Source organism: Syzygium oleosum, unplaced genomic scaffold, assembly GCF_021117445.2.
Source record: "Syzygium oleosum isolate NSW1041296 unplaced genomic scaffold, Sole_v2.1 Sole_v2.12, whole genome shotgun sequence".
In the NCBI taxonomy this organism is placed as follows: Eukaryota; Viridiplantae; Streptophyta; class Magnoliopsida; order Myrtales; family Myrtaceae; genus Syzygium; species Syzygium oleosum.
This window is the reverse complement of record NW_026607496.1, coordinates 7,883,213-7,904,368: the sequence shown is the minus strand read 5'-3', so window position 1 is coordinate 7,904,368 and position 21,156 is coordinate 7,883,213. Positions and strand designations below refer to the sequence as shown.

General features: G+C 39.5%; 2 protein-coding genes across 4 annotated transcripts; both read left to right on the top strand.

The window, feature by feature from the left end:
- Positions 1–247: 247 nt before the first annotated feature.
- LOC115672334 (nuclear transcription factor Y subunit B-1-like) lies at positions 248–4,703 on the top strand. 3 transcript variants are annotated; one of them, XM_056316581.1, is made up of 6 exons: positions 248–396; positions 619–891; positions 1,049–1,184; positions 1,654–1,737; positions 1,899–1,949; positions 4,187–4,703. In XM_056316581.1, exons 2-6 carry the CDS (start codon positions 662–664, stop codon positions 4,223–4,225), a joined length of 540 nt encoding a protein of 179 aa, XP_056172556.1. In that variant the 5' UTR covers positions 248–396; positions 619–661; the 3' UTR covers positions 4,226–4,703. The 3 variants fall into 3 exon arrangements, with proteins under 3 accessions (XP_056172556.1, XP_056172557.1, XP_056172555.1); XM_056316580.1 differs by lacking the exon at positions 248–396 and having other exon boundaries at positions 494–891; XM_056316582.1 differs by lacking the exons at positions 248–396; positions 1,899–1,949 and having other exon boundaries at positions 490–891.
- A 4,606-nt stretch (positions 4,704–9,309) lies between these two features.
- Positions 9,310–18,438, top strand: LOC115672258 (E3 ubiquitin-protein ligase UPL4). The gene is made up of 17 exons (XM_030594028.2): positions 9,310–9,498; positions 10,275–10,940; positions 11,065–11,175; positions 11,303–11,419; positions 11,511–11,669; positions 11,753–11,914; positions 13,203–13,355; positions 13,432–13,553; positions 13,717–14,953; positions 15,228–16,454; positions 16,568–16,798; positions 16,886–16,990; positions 17,639–17,719; positions 17,805–17,873; positions 17,951–18,079; positions 18,177–18,260; positions 18,345–18,438. Exons 2-17 carry the CDS (start codon positions 10,308–10,310, stop codon positions 18,408–18,410), a joined length of 4,686 nt encoding a protein of 1,561 aa, XP_030449888.1. The 5' UTR covers positions 9,310–9,498; positions 10,275–10,307; the 3' UTR covers positions 18,411–18,438.
- The last annotated feature ends 2,718 nt before the right edge of the window (positions 18,439–21,156 follow it).

The following is a 21,156-nucleotide window of genomic DNA, read 5'->3' as shown; positions in this document are numbered from 1 at the left end:
TCGGGGACTAAGTTGAACATGTATCAAAAATTTAGGAACCATATTGTATATTGAGCTAAAGTTCAGGGACCGCATTATATATCGGGCAAAAAATCATGGACAATTTGTGTCATTATCTCTAAACTCGATCAAACCGGGTCATGGCCCCGGGGGGGAGGGCACATTGGGAAATTCGGTGTGCATCCACCGGGACGAGGTGGTCAAATAAAAAACAGGGAGGGGGGGGGGGATAAGAAATAACAGGAGCTCAAAAACGAATCAACGGTGCTGGACGAACCCGCAGTCTCATCTCCATCGTCCTCCTCCCTCCTCTCCTATCCAGCGTCCGATCCTCCCTGCACCATCCGATCTCTCCCCCCTCCCCCATCGCGCGCGCCAATTACAACTTCCCCACAGGTATTTCTCCGCTCCTTTCCCCACCCCCGCCATCACTTCCCTCAATTTCCAATCGCCGCCGTCGCCGTCGCCGTCGCTCCTCTTCCCCGTATCCCCCTCGGGCTGTCGCGATCGCTCCCGACGAGCTAGGGTTTCCGATCCCCCCGGCGGCGGCGGCGGCGGCGACGGCGGCGACGGCGGCGATGGAGCCCCTTCTCACGGCGCTCGCCGTTTCCTTTTCAGCTCGCTCGCGTCCTGCCCCTCGATCGTCCCGGGCGGCGCGATTATGGCGGAGGCTCCGGCGAGTCCCGGCGGCGGCGGCAGCCACGAGAGCGGCGACCACAGCCCCCGCGGCGGCGGCGGCTTCGGCGTCCGCGAGCAGGACAGGTACCTCCCCATCGCCAACATCAGCCGCATCATGAAGAAGGCCCTCCCCGCCAACGGCAAGATCGCCAAGGACGCCAAGGAGACCGTGCAGGAGTGCGTCTCCGAGTTCATCAGCTTCGTCACCAGCGAGTCAGTTGCTTTTGTGTGTGTGTGTGTGTGGGGGGGGGGGGGGGGGAAGGGAAACTCCTGTTTTTTCCCCGGCGGAAATGCGATTTCCGATTTCGGTGATTTTCTCCATCTCTGCGTGTGCGTGCGCGCGTGTGATTTTCCGTTATTGGATGGGCAGGGCGAGCGACAAGTGCCAGAGAGAGAAGAGGAAGACGATTAACGGCGACGACTTGCTCTGGGCCATGGCGACCTTAGGGTTTGAGGATTACCTCGATCCGCTTAAGATTTACCTGGCCAGATACAGGGAGGTTGGTGTTTCGTTCCTGTCTCGATGTCTATGATTGATTTTCTCTCGCTGTGAAAAAAAAAAAAAGAAGTGCCTTTACTGAGGGAAGAAGGAGATTTAGGTTAGTGGAGTAATCATGATGACAGGATGATTATGGATCTTGTAATTCATTTGTTGATAATTGCCTTCTTTTCATCCAGTGGTTATAAATTATTATGCTGATACATGAGTGCTTTGACTTCTCAATGACTGACTCTCTCTCTCTTTTCTCTCTCTCTCTCTCTCTCTCTCTCTTGTTTTTGCCCCTTGTCACTGGATGGGATTCTGCTCTATTTGCAGATGGAGGTAAATGTCAGGCTATTCCCGACTCTTCGTTTGCCTTCTTCTAGAACTTGCATTATTCTCGATATGACCTGGCATGCTGTCCCCAGTCCTTTGGTGTGGCTACTGTAGCACGTTTCTAATGCTTGAGCTGGTGAATTATTGGTTTTGGGTAGGGGGATACCAAGGGGCCAGCTAGAGGTGGGGAAACATCTGCTAAAAGAGATGGCGCCGCAGTTCAGTCAGCTCCTAATGCCCAGGTGAATTTTTGCGCGTCTTGTCAATCTGCGTATGGTGTCTCGTTTATTGTCATGTGATGAATGTTTTCATAACTCAATTTTTCTTGGATCTGTGGTTGCTTTGTGATTTGTGATTTTAATTAAGTCATCTTGTTTCTTATTTGCATTGATGAATTTGGAAGATTGCTCACCAAGGTTCTTTCTCTCACGGCACCAACTATTCCCATTCTCAAGTAACTCTAATCTCATTCCTCCTGGCTCTCTCAAATGTTATATTTTGCCACACTTTTTCTCAGAAGATGTTATATTGTATTATCTTTGGTCCTTCATATACATTAATTATCATGTGTTGAGACGCCACACCTTGAAGCAAATAATTGAGCCGACGCTTGTTTGGTAGGACCTCTTTTTATTGAATAGAATTTGGTTTCCTAGGAATAGGGAGTAATTTAGTCATCAGAGCTCCAATGATCAATATGTGGTGCTTTGCTCTGGGTTAGGCAAGCTTGTTGCAAGTGCTGGCCAATTTTCCGCATGATACGCTGATTATATGTGGTTTGTGTCTCCCTAACTCAATCAGATTTTGCCCCTCCTTTGCCATACTTAGCAGCATATACTTACTGGGTGGCGATGTTTTGAATTTCAAGCATACATGGATTCACAAAATGAAAGGGTCTCATTAAAGAAGCATCGAAACGAATATGAACGAATAATCTGCTGAAGCTTTTCGATAATCAACATGACTTATTAGGTCCTAATTAACCGGTTCCTTATCACTCCCTATGATCTGATAGTTCCTAGAAGCCCTTTTGAGAAATCTATTGTCTGTTGCCCTTTTTTCCCTTTTTCTTTCTACCTAGGCATTGGGCCTTGTTTCACTCTGAGTAGGGCCTTAAAAATCTTCGTCAAAACCTTTCAAGTTTTGTGTTGCTGTAGATCACTTGTGAAGAAAAAGCTAAATCAACTGAGGGAAAGTTATGGAATAGATCATTTTACATTCAGTTTCAATCACTTTACTGTTTTGCATAACCTTGTTAATCTTAGTTCCTTAATACATGCTTAATTCCTCCAGGTCACATCAGCTTTATGAGGGGCATAATGGTTTTGTGCTTGTTAAAGTTGCTAATGGACTTTATTTTTGTAAAAGGACATTGACAATCCCGAATAGTTGTACTTGGTCCGTCATGGATAATGTTCTGTTTGTATGTTTGCTTTGCCACTTAAAAGCATGATTACATAGGGCCATCTCTGGTCCTTCAATCAGTATTTGTCGAGGAGAAACTGAATTGCTTAGCGACTATTCTAGGTTGTATCTATTACAAAAGAACATCAAGCACATAATCCAAACTGATCTTTCTCTGATGGAAGTTTGTTGGAGCTTGAGTTCTACCATGGGCCTGTAGGTAGAACATGTCATCCTATTTTGTCAGTGTAATCATTGGACTAGAATCTACTATATACATACTATTCTTGCCTCTCCACGTCACCACATACCACATATAACTTCATCAGACTCTTCAGCGTGCTCACCACATGGGTATACTTTGAGTTGTTGGACATACTTGCTAGTTGTTATTGCTGATTAAGGAGCCAAAGTGGTACACAGAAAGATATGGCATTGGCATGGCATAGTACAGAGAGAATTTGAAAGACTTGTAAGAGTATGATCTATGTTAGGGTAGTTGTATAATGGAGGCTAGAGTGGAATAGCTAATTATCATAGTAGTCTTCAATTAGGTTAGAATAGAGGTTTTCATAAAATGGAACTTCGTAGGCAAATTAGATGAACAAAGACCACCCAAACATAAGATACAATAAAATCAATTATTATTGCGTATTATGATAATTTATATCCATAGAACAAGGAAATACGACCAGTCCATTTTGATATAAATTACTCATACTCTATAAGGAAACTTCACGCTTTTATTCCTTTCTATTCTTAAGTAGCCCATAAACCTTGAATCTACTTTTTGAATAATTAATCAGATAGATATATATATTTTTAAAAGATGGTTTCGAGGAGAAATGGATCCTTCCTCCTGTTGGTCAATCGACTGACCCTATTCTTAGATCTCGTTCGTGAGTAGAGAACATCAATTTTTAAAGTACTAATTTTATTATCTAAACTATTTTGCTATTTTTTTGACTCTATAAATGATGTTTGGTAGATTTGAAATTTGCAACTTGATATGTTGGTGTTTGAAAATATAATACTAATTTGCATAATTGACGTCCACAAGCTGAAAGGCATCTGGAATCTTATCCAGCTGTGAATTTTCTTGACACATGCTTCTAACCACTTCCTTTTTATATGAAAATCCATCGTGATATTGGCTGTTGTTACCGCCTCTTCTATTCGTAGCTCTTGATAGATAACTGGTGATTAATTTAGAAACTATTCGTACGTCGAAGAGTATTTTCCACTTCCTCATTGTGATCTATTTTGTTCCTTGGGTGTTTTCTGCAGGTTCACCATAGTGCGCTTCCGATGCATGGCGCAGAATAATCACTTGTTGCAAACCCATTGCATGAGATGAAGAAATCATTGCTCTCGTTCCTAGCGTTCAACTCATCTCGGCATCAAGATATTTATGAGATGTGCTGCTGACGTTTTAGGCTGGTCTCTGTCAATCGTGTTCATTTGGAGTCGTTTTCCATTGGGCTGTATATTTTAGCATCTGCATCATATTTGCTTTCGGCCTTATATATGTCTGGTTTAGATTCACTTGATAATGTAGAAAGGTAAGCCCTGCAAGTATTTATCTTATTGTCATTTAGAGTGGGCACCCGATGAGGACAAGAATGAAGTTTCTTTGGTAGTTCTCCGTGTTTTGTTGGAGTCGTCTTGTGTATTAGTATTCCTGAGTTGAAACTTGTGACCAATTGGTATGCACACGGTTCACGTTTACGTGACAATGTTCAGGTCTGAGTGTATAATCCATAATCCAATTCAGATCGTATGGTGCAATTGCATTATTTTTGTATGTGATTGAGTCGTCAGTTTGAACATGTTAGAGAAGCCTTCCTCTGGCAAGTAAATTAGTGTTGTCGTTAAGAGACACGATGATTTGAGTTTTGATTTCGTACTAATCTATGACTTCATGTCGTAATTGTGTCACGTCAAATTAACAACTCTAAAAGCTAAACATGAAATATTTATTGAACCGCTTCAACAAGTTTAGCAAATGTACTTATGGTTTGCATAAAAGTATGCTGTGATTGAGGCGAAGAAATCAATCTCCACGTACCGAAAGTATCGTTTGTGTACAAGTTCACTCATTTAAATCGTAAACAAGCCAAACCATATGCTGTGTACGGTATGGTGATGCAAACGTGTTCACCGTCTTGTATACGGTCGTGTCCAAAATGCGTGCCCTGTCTATGATTCTCGAAAGAGTGAACATGCATTCTTCTTTTCGGACGTGGCAAAGGTTGTCATCTCTGATGAGAGTCTGTAGAGCCAACTTGTATTGATTGCGCTCATTCGAAAAAGGACACGAAAACGAAAAAGAAAACTTTTGACCAACTTCATCTAGAAAGCTTTACTTGTAAAAAGGTAGGTGTGAGGCCCTCCTGGCATCCCGCGAGACCATCGGAACAAGTCGGGGCAACGCGAGTTCCCTTCATGGTCGTTCAAAAAACACGAGAAAAAGAAAGGGTGCTTTGGCCTCATATGGCTTGGGTATGCACAAGTGGTGTTTTATGTAAGTATCGGCTCGGGTCAAGGCTAGATTCAGTTCAAGCGTAGACCTTAATGGTTCGGTTCGGTTCGGTTCTGGTTTTCAAGCATATTATTATTATTATGTTGATGTTATATGTTTGTTTTTATTTTATTGCTATTATAAAATGAACATCATACTGTTATTAGTTACTATTTGAAAGTTCTAGAAAAGTTGCTATAACTCTCCTTTCAGGAAAAAATAATAACGATAGGGAGGACGGAACATGGAAGTGACGATGTCGATGAGTCATTTGGTTGTTTGATGGAGAAGAATTTTGGTTAAAAAATTGGAACGAAAAAGATTGGAGGTGGCGATGGAGAAGTTTTTTGGGGCGTTGAAAAAAAGAAGTAAGGAGACAATTAGAAACGTATTTGGGGACAAGAGAAAAGGTAGGGTTTTTGTATGGTGTTTTTGTCCTAATAAAACACATTTGAGATAAGTGCATCATAAATCCTAAAATTTATTAAAAAACTGCAATTGAATGCTAACAATTTTAAAAAGTACAATAAAATGCTAAAACTTATCGTGCAATCAAGCTTTTCTATTAATTCCATCCAGATTGAAATGGCGAAAAATGATGACTTTATTTTTCATTTTCCTTCTCCAACGTGGCCATTTGCTTAATTGAATAGTCCACAATGGATCAAAACAAGGACGTACTCTTCACCTTTAGCCCTTCAAAATGGCGTCGTAAATTGGTCTTATTCGTTCGAGCCCTAGCCTCATTGAAATCGAGGGAACAATCGGGGTTATTGCAACTCCAAAAAGTCGTTGCAGATCGTTGGAATTCGAAATTTTGCCTAAGCATCCATAAATTGCCAAACATAAGAATGGCAACCAAAAGAATGAGGCCGCCAACATCTGAATCAAGTGGCATAACTCCTAATGAAGTCGACTCAAGGCTAACTTTCTATTGTGGCCTTCAATTACCAATTCTCCGGCACACAAATGTAGAAAGCACATCAATCCAAGTATACGGTCTCTTGTGGTCCTTTTAAGTTTGGCCTTACATTCAAAAATCTTAAGCCTTTCCATGTGGTTGGTCCCAAACCCCTGTTTTTCTTCCTAACAAAAGCAACATGCTATCAAGGAGATGCTCTAGCATGAGCGGACCAAGGTTGTGCACTGGCTGCGGTTGGGGGTTTGGAACTATAAATGTTTAAAGTTCGCGAACAATTAGATTCTTTTTTAATATAACTCCATTTGTTTCACAAAAAATAAATAATTTAGAAAATATTTTCCTAAAAATGATCACTTGTATCGCTTGAAATAATCAATCAATGAAAAATATTTCATTATCGATAACAATTTATATCTAAAATATTTTCATAGATGATGAATTTTTTTTTGCTCGTTCATTTTTGTAAGCAATACGAGCAATCATTTTTAAGGAATATATTTTCAAAATCATTCATTTTCCATGAAACAAACGCATATGGTTGAATTTTACAAATATTTAAGGCTAAAGTGGGAAAACAGGTAATAACAAGACAATTGTGAGGATTTTTCTTTTGCTATTTGGTCAATTTTCAAACAAAGGTCTGAGGTTGAAATCCTTATGTAGATTTTCTTATCATATAAGAAGATATGAAGAAAATTTTCGCTTTTTGGCACATGCGTGTGCGCGAGTGCACGCTCTTTTAGTGGTAAGTACAAGTAAGCTGGCCATTGTGGCATATGCTTTCCGGGGCCTAACACTATCAACATTTTTTGCCACATTCGTTTTAATTTAGTAATCAAAAGCATGTTGGCGTCTTCAGTTCTAATTTTGATAAATAAATAAAAAAAATCTCAAGAATAACCTCAGATAAAATAATAAAAGTGTCGATTTGTTTTCAAGTAACTTATATGCACCAACATAACATATGCACACAATGATAAATATCAATATTTATTTTTCATTCTTATTACTATTATTTTAGGTGAAATTATCTTCATAGTCATGACTCAACTATGATTAAGATGTTTATTGATATAGTCATGGATCTCCTACCTTCCCAATTTGAATTCAAAACAATTGTCAAGTATTCCCTAAATCTTTCATCTTTTCTGATTACGCGAAAAATTAAGATTATATTTTTAAAAAAATGGATGAAAATCTTTACATACTACTTTATTCTTCATTAGTTCAATTATTTCAACTATTTCTCTTCCCACGGAAGACATGTGCTCTTATTCTGACACTAGCATCCAATATCCCAAATCATATCTATCATGCACTCTAAAAGTTATAATATTCAAGAGGAAAACATGTAAAAAGAAATATAAAAGAAAGTCAACAGAATTTTCGGTACTTGATATTTTCTCATCTTCACATTTCCTCCCCACACTCCCATGATATACATAGGACCTTTTTTTTTAATTTCAATTTCATTTTCGTTGGCATGCAACAAATGTTCACCAACAGAAATTTAATATATCTAAACAAATCTGTCGGTGATATAAAAAAAATATCCTAAAAGGATATTGTATAAAATATATGGGTAGACTACAACTTGATAAGATTTATATATACTATACATATCCATGACAGATCTCTCTCTCTCTCTCTCTCTCTCTCTCTCTCTCTCTCTCTCTCTCTCTCTCTATATATATATCTTGGTAAGATTCTATCTATTTAACATATATATTATAGATACATATAGATAGACTATGAAAATTTAAAGAATGCAATAATATAAATCCATATTAAGCTTGTATAATGCAATCTAAACAAAATCTCAAATGTCGAACCCTGACCCAAACTCACAAAGCTGTGCACCTAATAGATATTCTCTTTATTATTTACTAGGAACGCGTAAAGAAGGTCATGGAAAAATCGATTGTGTCGGTTTTATTTCCTAAAATAACCAATTTTTTCTCGAAGATATCTTCTTCTTTTTTTGTTTGTCATATCTCTAACTCTCCTTTTTCTCTGACTTTAACTCTGCCTCTTGCAAAGGAGTCGAATCCTGCACCTGTGTTACCAGCGTCCCCACCCTGTAAGCATGTAAATAAACGGTTCTTTTTAAAAAAATTGATGTTTAAAGATTTTATCTAACCTGGAATTAAAGTTTTTAATTTTTTGGAAACGGTGGAAAAATTTGAGTGGTGTATCTCACCTGCTTCGAATCATGATTTTATCCATAGTTTTAGTAATGAACGATAAATTCGCTACGACAGCTTCTACCGTCGTATCTTCGGTTTGTTAAAGCTTTTGCCAATTATCATCTCCACCGCATCTAAGATATAACCAAAAAGGATTTCAACCTTACTTTTACAAAATTAATTTCACGAAATCTCAGTTCTATTATTAAATGTGGATGAGGATAGTATACTCCACGTAATCGAAAAAAAAATTATAATTTATAAAAAAAAGGGGTTAACAAACGTAGTAGCATCCCCTAAAATGTCTTTACACATTCTAAATATAAATCCAAACCGTGGATAATCATCACACGCCATCCGGCGCACCGGGGATCAACATGCACCTCATCATAAAGCCGTTCGATCCGGCGAGTAACGCAAACATCCCGCGAAAATGTTCAGATCGGACGTCGGCGGAAGACGAGATGCCCGACCGATCGCCCCCCCCGTGGCGGGCCGCGTCGGTGGATCTCATCAGCTCACTCGGCGGCCCTTGGGTTAAGAAAACACCCCCTTATCACGTGGGGTCCCACGGCGTCATCACATCTGACGGCTTGAAAGATGGGTTTTACGGTAGGCGCGGATGGACACAATACTTTCTCGCCAAAGCAGATTACCATGGGATCTCGCTCTCTCTCTCTCTCTCTCTCTCTCTCTCTCTCTCTCTCCGTATATATCATCTCCTTTGAAAACTTCCCAAACAAACAGTGTCCTTGCTTACAAATACGACACGCGACGATATCAGCAGACCGAAGCCAAGTCGGGGGAGGAGACGACGGCGGAGGACGGCGGCGGGCGACGGCGGAGGAGGATCAACCGCGGAAACGCGAGCGCCGACAGATTTCGTTTCCTCTTTCGTCCGCGTAAATCGAGGCCTTCGATAATCTCTCTCTGGTCGGAGAGACCGGGGGTGATCGATCGGCTATTTTAGGTAACAACGCTCGAAAGATCGCTGTGATTTCCCTCGTCCCTTTGTTCTCTCTGGAATTCGATCCTTCCTTTTTTTTTTTTTTTTTTCCGATTTTGGTGTTGGGGATGGATGTGTGAAGTAGAATCTGCCCGTGAATGTCCTGAGTGGTGATGATGATGATGGTGGTGATGATGGTGATGGTGATGGTGATGGTGATGGTGATTGCTCTGTCGATGGTCCTGAGAGGTATTGATGAATCTCGGCGGTGTCGGGAACGGGGCTGCGTTTGATTGTTGTTTTCCACAGCCTCTGCTTCTCTGCGCCCTTTTTGGTTACTTGTCTATTTCGGGTTGGTGTGTGGTGCAAATTACAGCTCTTGTATAAGATGACGATTCGCCTTCGTGGTGCGAGAGAGGGTAGTATGGGCACGCGTTGATGGGATATCTAGGGCTTGTCATCAGTAGTGCTGTTAACTTGGAACAGGAGGAATCGTGCTCTGTTTCACTCACTTTGAGATTCGGCACTAGTAGTTCATCCGCCCCTCGCATTGTTTCCAAAGGGTGATTTTTTTTTGTGAGGTTCTAACTTGTTAGAATTCTAATTTTGATGAGCGTTTCAACACTGCCTGTCTGGTCTATAAGATTCACAGGAGCGGCAAATTTTGCATACTCTTGTAAAAATATAACGAATTTGTTTAACAAGATATCCGTTTTAGTGGGCATTGATTTGATTACTACTTTTGTTTCTTTTTGTGGGGATGGTTTACATTGATCTCATTGTAAGTTTTAACGAAGCAGGAGCTCTGCTGTCTCTGGATACTGGATTCATTAATGGGGAACCGTGGCCAAAAGCGAACTGAAGTAGTTGAGGATTTTCCTGCTGATAAGCGCGCGTGCAGTTCATTGGATTTTAGACCGAGTTCTTCAAGCTCACCGATGGAGAACCAAATAGAGTCTACTAGCTCAAGATTGGAATCCCACGAAACGGACATGGATACTGCCTCAACTGCTTCAGCATCCAGTCGATCCGAGGGCGAACCAGAAAAAGATTCAACATGTGGGTCTTGTGATTCCGATGATGTAGACCCCCGGTATGAGGGTCTCCGTGAATACCATAGGAGTCGGTCATACGGTGACCATTCCAAGTTCAAGAAGATTTTATCTAGCTTGACTGAAGAAACTGGACCTTCGGGGCAATTTGCTGTGCTTACAGAGCTATGTGAAGTTCTGTCATTCTGTACAGAGGATTCACTTTCCAGCATGCTGGCTGATGCATTCTCTCCAATTCTTGTAAAGCTTGCAAGGCATGATAGCAATCCAGACATAATGCTATTGGCTGCAAGGGCTATAACTTATCTTTGCGATGTATTTCCTCGATCATCGGCATTCCTAGTTAGGCATGATGCAGTTCCTGCTATTTGCCAGCGATTGATGGCAATTGAGTACTTGGATGTTGCTGAACAGGTAAATTGCCTAAGTACTTTATAATTCTCCGTGTGAAAAATTATTTCTTAGTGCTCCATTTTATTAGTTTGTGATCCAGGGGATCTTATGGGATGAAATTTGATCAGTGTAATTTTTGATACAGTGTTTGCAAGCCTTGGAGAAAATATCTCGAGACCAACCACTTGCCTGTTTAGAGGCTGGTGCTATTGTGGCTGTGCTTAATTTTATTGATTTCTTTTCAACAAGTGTGCAGGTACTATTATTTCTGTGCTTATTACTGCAAGTTGATTCTCATATTGTTTTTATAACCTGCATCGGTTCTGTTGTCGATACCTTAGTCTTTGCACATATAATGGCATTTGTTGTTTTGTCCCTTCCAGCGAGTTGCTCTCTCTATTGTCGCGAATATCTGTAGGAAACTTCCGTCTGATTGCCCTTCACTTTTCATGGATGCTGTTCCTATTCTCTGCAACCTTCTTCAATACGATGATCAACAGGTTTGTGACAGGTTTTATATACTTGAGTCACAATTCAATTGTCGGCTTTTCAAATTTTAATCACTTTCTTTGTTATGAAATCATGATGCAGCTTGTTGAAAGCGTGGCATTCTGCTTAACTAAAATAACAGAGAGAGTTAGTCAGAACCCGGAGAAGTTGGATGAATTGTGCAAGCATGGGTTGATCAACCAAACCCTACGTCTTATCAACTTAAATAGCGGAACCACTTTATCCCTCCCAGTTTATAATGTATGTAGTTATATTATATATTTATAATCTCACATTTCTAAACAGCATATTGCACTGGTTTTTATTTCCAATTTGTTTTGCAGGGAATGATTGGGATGCTTGTGAAACTTTCTTCCGGTTCGTATCTTGGTTTCAAAACTCTGTATGAGCTTAAAATATGCATCATTCTGAAGGATATATTGGCTACTTACGATGTTCCCCATGGAGTGTCATCTCCTCGTCTGGCTGATGGACACTGTATTCAGGTTGTCTGACACTGTATTCAGTTCCTTTGTTATAATTACCAGATTGATACTCAAATGACCCCATCTTGGTGAATTGTCTGATGAGATTGATAGAATTTACAGGGGTTGTGTTATAATATGCGCTGATCTGACCAGCCTCTTTCTGATTTAACCCGGTTTAAGTCACAAGCTGAGCGCAGAAATGTGCATAGAATTTATTTGACTCCACTTCTGGGTGAAATTTGGAACCTTAATGTTAGTGTTCCAGTGGTCCTGTGGATGTATTAGCAAAGATAAAATGAAGGGAATTGTGCCTGAAGGCTTTGAGTGAAGCTAGTGACATTTCTCTGTGAGAAAAGTTTGCTGTGAGCCTGACTTGCACTACATCTACGCATTTAACATACTTCAATTGTGACACTCGACAACTTTACATGATGGGGTGTATTACAGAATGCATAACAATTTGTGGTTGCTTTTGGTTAGCACATCTAGAAGCCTTCTCTTAACTAAGCTATGCATCATGTAGGAAATCTTTAGATTCAAATTTCTGATTGCACCAAGTGTTTCACCCTTGGTCACTTAGAAGGCTAATATGGGTCAAGTTACTCTGGGTCACTTAGAGGGGAAATTTGGGTCCGACGAGTAGCTCTTAACACTATGCTGGATAGAAGAATCATTTTTTAATTTGCAAAAGACAACCTACATTTTATGGATATTCTGAGCATGCCTGTCTTATCTCTATTTTCACTTGCTGAAAATTTTGATGGAAATAATTTGACTAATCGTCATTTGTATACCAGTTTTTGACCTTATGTTGAATTTGCTGTTAATTAAATGGATTGTTTGATAAAAAATGATCTAATTTTACCTGATAAATGAATTGTTACTATAAAAATGATCTAATTTTACCTGATAAATGAATTGTTACTATAAAAATATTCAAAAGGCTTGAAATAACCTGCATTTAATTGCTGATATTCAAGTAGTTTATTTAGGGTTCTCCTTAAAGGTTAAAAGGTGCCTACATTAAGTATATAAAGTTTTACACATCCGCTGATTGTATTTTCCTGATATTGCTTCAGTTCCAATGATCCACGGTGATGGTCATTTGAACATTGGGTTTTTGTACTTTTAAGTAGGATAAAGATGGTACTATTGGTGGACTGGTATCACCTGTTATGTCCATCAACGCTTCCTCATGGGAGTGATTTATTGATGGAGAGTAGCTGACTGTCCCTGCTCTTCATGAGGTTTTCAGAGAGATATAGTTATAGAGTTGCTGACCGGGCCTGCTCTTTTTGTCCTGCAGGTACAAGAAGTTCTGAAGTTGCTATATAAGCTCCTCCCTGCACTGGCCAATAACGAGGATATTCAGCAAGTATCTGAAAAGGTAGCTTTTTTACGCAGTAACCCTGGGTTTCTGCGGATGTTTGGAATGGACGTACTTCCATTGCTGATTCAGGTTGGTCATCTGTATCAATAGAATGGTACTGCTACTCCTTTTATTAGTGCTTTGACGATGTTCACTCTTCTTGCAGGTGGTTAATTCTGGTGCAAACATACACGTTTGCTATGGTTGCTTAATAATCATCAACAACTTGTTATCTCTGAGCACATCTGATATTCTTGCTGAAGTGCTTACAAACTCCAATTTTTCAAGGTAAGCTAGCTTTTTTCTCACTAATTGACATGTGTACAAAGCACAAGCACAGTGAAGAGTCAGGTAACCGATCTCTTGTTTATGATGCCATCAACATAACAAGTTCACTTAAACACAAAATGTGCCTCTTTTGTTAATGCTTATTATTGTCATGGTAATTCAGCTTTTTGGCGGGAGTGTTTACACGCAAGGATTACCACGTGTTAGATATAGCCCTTCAAATTGCCGAGTCAAGCTTGCAAAAGCTTGGTGATGTGTGTTTGAAGTCTTTCATCAAGGAAGGTGTCTTTTTCGCTATTGATGCGCTAATTACACCAGAAAAATGCTCGCATAGATTGTTTCCAGTCTTTGGTGGCAATCAGCTGTCAGTTGATTCCAGTCAAAAGCCAGCTAACAAGGATGTGCTGAGATGCTTATGTTACGCCTTTGAAAATGATCATTCTCCTTCAGCTTCGGAAACAAGAACTTGCAAGCTTGCTCAGGATACCGTTCATCAAAGGGCAAAGGACATAAAAACTAGCTTTTTCTCTCCAGAGCTTTGTGATTCTGAGGAAGCTCTGACTGATATCCTTCAAATGCTTAAAACGTTTGCTACTTCAATAAACGGTCTGATGAATGAGACCGTTGATGAATCATCTTTACAGCACGAGGAGAAGTTTCATTCTGTTTTGCATCAAATAGCAGTGAAGCTCAACGGTAGTGAACCCATTTCCACTTTTGAATTTATTGAGAGTGGTGTTGTTAAATCTTTAGTGAATTACCTATCCAATGGCTTGTCAACAAGTGATAAGGTTGAACTGGATGGCAAAGTTGGTCGTTTGCTTGTCATTGAGAAACGACTTAGAGTTTTTGGAAGGTTGGTATTTACTCCCTTGGATTCTCTTCATGGGGATTTGCCCATGGTGGTTTTGCTACGGAAACTGCAAAGTGCACTGTCCTCACTGGAAAACTTTCCCGTCATTATAAACAACTCAACCAAGCAAAGAAACTCTTTTGCTCTGGTCCCCAATGGACGTTGCGTATCGCATCCGTGTCTAAGAGTTCACTTTGTGAGGGGAGAAGGGGAGGAGTGCCTATGTGATTATTCTCAGGATGTTCTAACAGTTGATCCTTTCACCCCTTTGAATGCCATTGAAGGGTTTTTATATCCCAAGGTCAAGAAAAGTGAGAGTGTGGAGAAAAATGCACTTGTTGAAGACGAAAACTTACCTATGAAGTTGCCAATAAATGCAAATCTTACTTGTGGCGAAAGTTCTGAGCATATGGAATTTCATGGTATGTCCACTGCTTTACAAGACCTTCAACAAGGTGAAGCCAACTTATCAAAGTCTATACCTGATCAACCAGATGTAGGACAACAGTCAAATCCTGGTGGAACTTCTGATGAACAGGATTGTGCGGTAAATTTTTTTTTGTTTTTCATTTCCAGTTATTATAGTCTTGTTATGTAACAATGCTGAAGTATCGTTTATTTTGACTTGGGAAGATTGTGAATGTGTCCTGTTGTTAATATTATATCTAGTTTGGCTGCAGTCTTTTAAACGAACTACTGCTGCATTCGGGATATTCTAAGCTGCCCATAGGTCCAGATTGTCATAGTTTGATGGTTTAGATCCTTTCGTCTGCTGCATGGCATGTCTAATTTACAATGACATGGCTCTGTTTGTATCTTAGGTCTCACAATCCAAGACTCCAGAGCCAGATATCAATGGGTCATCTCAAAGTACATCCTTTGAAGATGACATTCCTTTGCCAAAATTGTTGTTTTACTTGGATGGGCAACAGATCGATAGAACGCTTTCCCTCTATCAAGCTGTTCTTCAACAACAAATAAAAGTGGGAAATGAGATGATTGCCAGTGCAAAGTTGTGGAGTCAGGTCTATACACTAAAATATAGAAGGGCTACTGAATTTAGACCAGAATATTCTCAAGAATGCCCATTCTCAGCTAGAAACTTGCCTCTATTGGATAAAACAGGGGTGTACATGCAAGGCATACCGTGTTTCTCTTACTTATTTGCTGGTAAACTTGTTTCAGACTTGGAGAAGCCCAGTCCTGTGTACGACATCTTAGTCTTGTTAAAAAGTATGGAAGCAATGAACAGACGAGCATTTCAACTGATGTCTTTTGAAAGAATGGCTGCTTTTGCAGAAGGAAGAATGGACGACTTAGATGATCTCAAGGTAATGGCTCCCTTGGTCCCACAGAATGAGTTTGTGAGCAGCAAGTTGACGGAGAAAATAGAACAACAAATGCGGGATTCCTTAGCTGTTTCGACTGGTGGTATGCCTTCATGGTGTAACCAACTAATGGAGTCATGCCCCTTTTTATTCAGTTTTGAGGCACGACGGAAGTACTTTCACTTATCTGCTTTTGGTCAGCTCCAGATTCAACCTGATCCCCCATCTCATGGTAGTGCGGGCGCTTTGACTGATAGAAGGCGAAGTGCGAGTGGCTTGGTGCGAAAGAAGTTTTTAGTACATAGAGATCGTATTATGGACTCTGCTGTCCAGATGATGGATTTGTATGCCCGTCAGAGAGTAGCCCTTGAAGTTGAATTTGATGATGAAGTTGGTACTGGTCTTGGTCCCACATTGGAGTTTTACACCTTAATCAGTCATGAGTTTCAGAAGCCCGGCCTTGGTATGTGGAGAGAGGATCATGGTTCGTTTTCATCCAGCAAGGTCATGGAAACGCATGGTTCAGAAATGATTCTCTCTCCTTTCGGACTTTTTCCCCGCCCCTGGGCTCCTGCTTTATGTGCGTCTGAAAATGTAGAGTTTGCGGAAGTTATTAACAGGTTCATTCTGCTCGGGAAGCTGGTGGCAAAAGCTCTTCAAGATGGGAGGGTCTTGGATCTGCATTTGTCTAAAGCGTTTTATAAACTAATTATTGGACAGGTAGGACACAGCTAGATTTACATGGTGACTTACCGTTGATTCTCTCATCTGATGATTATCTCCTGGCAATTATCTGTTGACACTATGTTGTGTTGTGCTTTTTTTTCTTGAAGGACCTTACATTGTATGATATCCCCTCATTTGATCCTGAGCTTGGTAGGACTCTGCTAGAGTTCCAGGCTCTAGTTGACAGGAAGAAGTTTCTGGAATCTGTTCATGGAGAAGGCTCAACCCTCAAAAATGACTTGTGCTTTAGGAATATCGCTATGGAGGATCTTTGTCTGGATTTCACTGTTCCTGGTTATCCGAATTATGTTCTTTCATCTGGACCTGACCATGAGATGGTACAGCTCTTGCTATGAGCATATGCTTTTTCCTTTGTTTTCTCCATTGAATGTAACAAACTTGAGCCGCTCTTCATGTTATTCCAGGTAAATATGACCAATCTAGAGGATTTCATCTCATTCGTTGTGGATGCTACCACAAATTCTGGAATTTCAAGACAAGTAGAGGCCTTCAAATCTGGATTTAATCAGGTAGTCGAAAATTGTGTGCCTATGGTGAAAAGACTAAAGTGGATTTAGTTGATAGTGATAGCGACATTAGGAAAAATTTTGGAGAGAATTGCACTTGAATTTTTGGAGAGGATTTACTGAAAGACGATTATTGTGTTAAAGTTGTTATAGATGCTGTTCTTTCTTTATTCAACCTTCTCTCTTCTCCTGGTTAAACCATGATTCGACATCGAATGTGTTGTCTTAGTATGCAATATTATGAGTTAAGAAGTTTTCATTGAATTAGCTGGTGCTATTATGCTGACGTTGGAGAATTTTTCTGCTGCCTTGTACCTCACGGTGTCTTTGGCACGCCTGTGATGTTACAGTCATACAAGTGTCATGGAGCAAACTTAATTGCTTTACATGCTCCTTGAAGCAACGTAATTTAGGATAGGCTGCAGCTTACAATTTCCAAGGCTTCCAGATTGTAGAGCATACAGTATGTGTGCCTTACTGTGATGTTTTTTTCTTTGGATATTAATAGTGTAGTTTGTTGTGGCCTTTTCATGTGCTCCTGTTATCTTTCAAATGTATTCGCTGGGTACCTTTTATGCTGTAAACTGGTTTTAAACATCATCAATTTTGCCTTTCTTACCGGGTAAAAAGTATTAGTCTGTTCCTTTTCAGGTTTTCCCCATTAAGAATCTTCAGATTTTAAGTGAGGACGAACTAGAGCACTTATTATGTGGAGAAAATAATTCTTGGGAGGTATGTGTCTCACCTTTAGACGATTGTTTCTTCACGGGGTAGGGTTTTTGCTTACTGAAGGCGCATCATTTTCCCTTATTAACAGTTCAGTGAGCTCTTGGAGCACATCAAGTTTGATCATGGTTACACTGCAAGCAGTACTCCTGTCATCTATGTAAGTGGTCGATCCTTCACTTGCTAATACACGTTTATATAAATTGTAAGGAAGTAAATTAATTGTGTGATTTTCAGCTTTTGGAAACCATTCAAGAATTTGACCGGGAGCAGCAGCGGTCATTTCTGCAATTTGTGACGGGAGCACCTCGTCTTCCTTCAGGGGGTTTAGCATCACTCAACCCGAAACTGACAATCGTTCGGAAGGTCTGGGAGAAAGCATCGCATACTTCCTTGACTCCTCATTTTCTTTCTATTAGTCTCCCAATTTTATTGTTTCTTTTGTTTGTGTTGCCCTTTGTAGCATTGTAGCAAATCTGCAGATGCCGAGCTACCCAGTGTGATGACTTGCGCCAACTATTTGAAGCTCCCGCCTTACTCTTCTAAAGTGACATTCTTTCTAATTTTTTATTTCCGGTTCTTTGTAATAGTTTGAACGTCACTAAAGTTCGGTTACATCAATATTTTGCAGGAGATGATGAAGGAGAAGATCTTATACGCCATAAGAGAAGGCCAGGGGTCATTCCATCTTTCATAGTCCGCACAGCACACGAGACGAGTACGAAGGAATGTGTAAATTTGTAATTATTTAGGTTATGGCTGACGTGCTGTAGATAAAGAAATGGTGGCGGCAAAGAAGCGCGCACTTACCTCAAATGTCAAGCGATCGGTCTTCAACAAACAGAACCCCCTTGCGTCACCGAGCCACCTTACTGACTGGTAAATTAGAGGGAAGTGGTTTTGCTCAAGTGATGGAGCTGTACTGAAAATGGTGGTTCTTTTTAGTTTTTAGTACATTTGTACATATTTTATTGTACAGAAAACTGATTTCACGAGATAGTGCCATTTCTTGCTAGTAATATGAAAGGGCCCAAGAAAATTTGGGAAGACAGCAAGTTCATTGGATTGAATTGCTGTGCTTGAGTGTTGGATTTTACTTTTCATTTTAGGGGTGGAGTATCATTAGAATGTGGTGATGTTGCCGACTGTAAATCTGATCTAGTGATGTTAAAAAACGAATACAGCACGATAGAGCAATTCGTAGGGTTTACACTGGCACAAATGGTCTAGCTTGTAAAGGAAGGTATTTGATCGCAAGTAGAGTCTATACTGGCACGCTGGCCACTGGTGGTGTCAAAACCGAACCAGAAAATCGAACCGAACCTAATCGAAATTTCATGTATAATCGGTTCGGTTCGCTACGGTTTGGATAATAAAAATCATCTATTTTATTAATATTACAGCTTACACAATCTTTCTCCTTTTTAACTGAACCTTTTCTTAATGACACTAAAAAGGGAAATCGAAAATCAAACCAAACCGTGGACACCCTTATGGCCACCGTCGATGGTTTTGCCTATTCATTATTTGTATGGTAGGCCTGAGGACGGATTCGCTTCCTATAAGTCCGCGAGTTCGGAAGGATTTTGGTAAGCCGACACGTCCTCATTTGGCGGCATTAATTGGCAATCAGAAACACATACCGGTGTAGCTGCTGATCCGTCATTTAGACACAGCATGGATGTCAGTTTCATTCAGTACACGACGCAGAGAACATGATTCGCGTGTGGACTTGAACCATAGTTGCCGTCAAAATGGTTGGTAGACGAGATTATTCATTTCGGGATGCCCCTTGAGTCACGATCTTGTGGCAGGAAATATGGACGGTTGGCAAGTTTCATCCAAAGGGAAAATTACCAAAAAAAAAACTCTTAAAGCTATTGCACTTTGTCTCAATTCGATGCTAAGTCTTTTAACGTTTCAATTGTGCCAATTTAGTCTTAAACTTTTTGACTATTTGTCAAATTAGTCATTCCTAACGACCTAGCTAACGTGAATCGCTGACATGGCAATCTAGTGTTTTTTTTTTTATCGCAAATAGCTGACGTGTTGATCTAGAGAATGCCGTTGACGTGGACAATTTCTATAATTTTTTAATTTTTTTAAAATTTTTCCGAATTTTTTTTGTTCTTTTCTTTTTGGGTCGTAACGCCCTTGCTAGCGACCTCGCCATTGAAAAAAAAAAAAGAAAAGAAAAGAAGAAGAAAATAATAAAAAAGAAAAAATAATAATAATTCAAAAAATAAAAAGATTTTAAAAATTAAAGATTTTGTTAACATCAGTACTAGTTGTACCACGTAGGACAATTGATATTGACTAGATCACCACGTCAGCGATATTGCGATCAAAATTGGCCGATAGGACTGAATTAGCAAATCGTCAAAAAGTTTAGAACTAAATTGGCATAATTGAAAGGTTTATTATTAAATTGGCAAATTATCAAAAGGTTTAGAACTACACTGGTCAAATTAAAAAGTTTAGAACTGAATTGACATAGATACAATAAATTTAGAATTATTTTGGTAATTTCCCCTACATCCGAACTACCAAAAACCCCCAAAATTTCCACTTTATATGATAGCAAAATTCCTGAAATCTTTAACAATAAACGTATATTGTTGGATCTCTAAGTTATTTGTTTTTGTTTTTTTGGAGTGTATTCAGTCTTGTCAACATTTCTATCTATAAGTGATCAGTTTGATGAAAGGACGAAATTGAACAAAAAGGCATATTGCGTAGAAAAAGGTTGAGAAACCTAATTGAAAATTTTACAGCAATTCGGAGGCACATGGTGCATTTTATCCAGGAAATTTACTTTAAAAAGTTCTAAATTTATTATGCGGATGTCAATTCAATCTTAAATCTTCAATTTGACTAATTTAGTCCTAAACTTTTTGACCATTTGCCAATATAATCCTTCCAGTTAATTTTGATTAAAAATCGCTGACGTGGATGCCAACCGCCTAACGTAACATTAACGTGGACAATTTTTATAATTTTTTTTTAAAAAATTGAATTTGTATCATTTTTGTTTTTTTTATTTGCTTTTTTTTTTTTCATTATGGCCGACGAGGGTTGTGGCCCTCGCCAATGAGGATGCAAAGAGATTATAAAATAAAAAATTCAGAAAATTCTATAAAAATTTACAAAAATTATTCGTGTCGGTACCGATCGTCCTACGCCGTGCCACGTAGAACGATCAGCGTCAATGTCAGCGATTTCCGATCAAAATTGACCGAAATGACTATATTGGCAAATTGTCAAAAGTTTTAAGACTAAATTAACCAAATTGAAAAGTTTATGACTAAATTGGCATTCGTACAATAAATTTATGACTTTTTCTTATAACTATCCCCATTTTATCCCTAATTTTACCAATTTCTCAGTTAACGAATGGATTTCATTCAATGGTTGAGTATTCCTTGGAAGCCCATGGATAATTT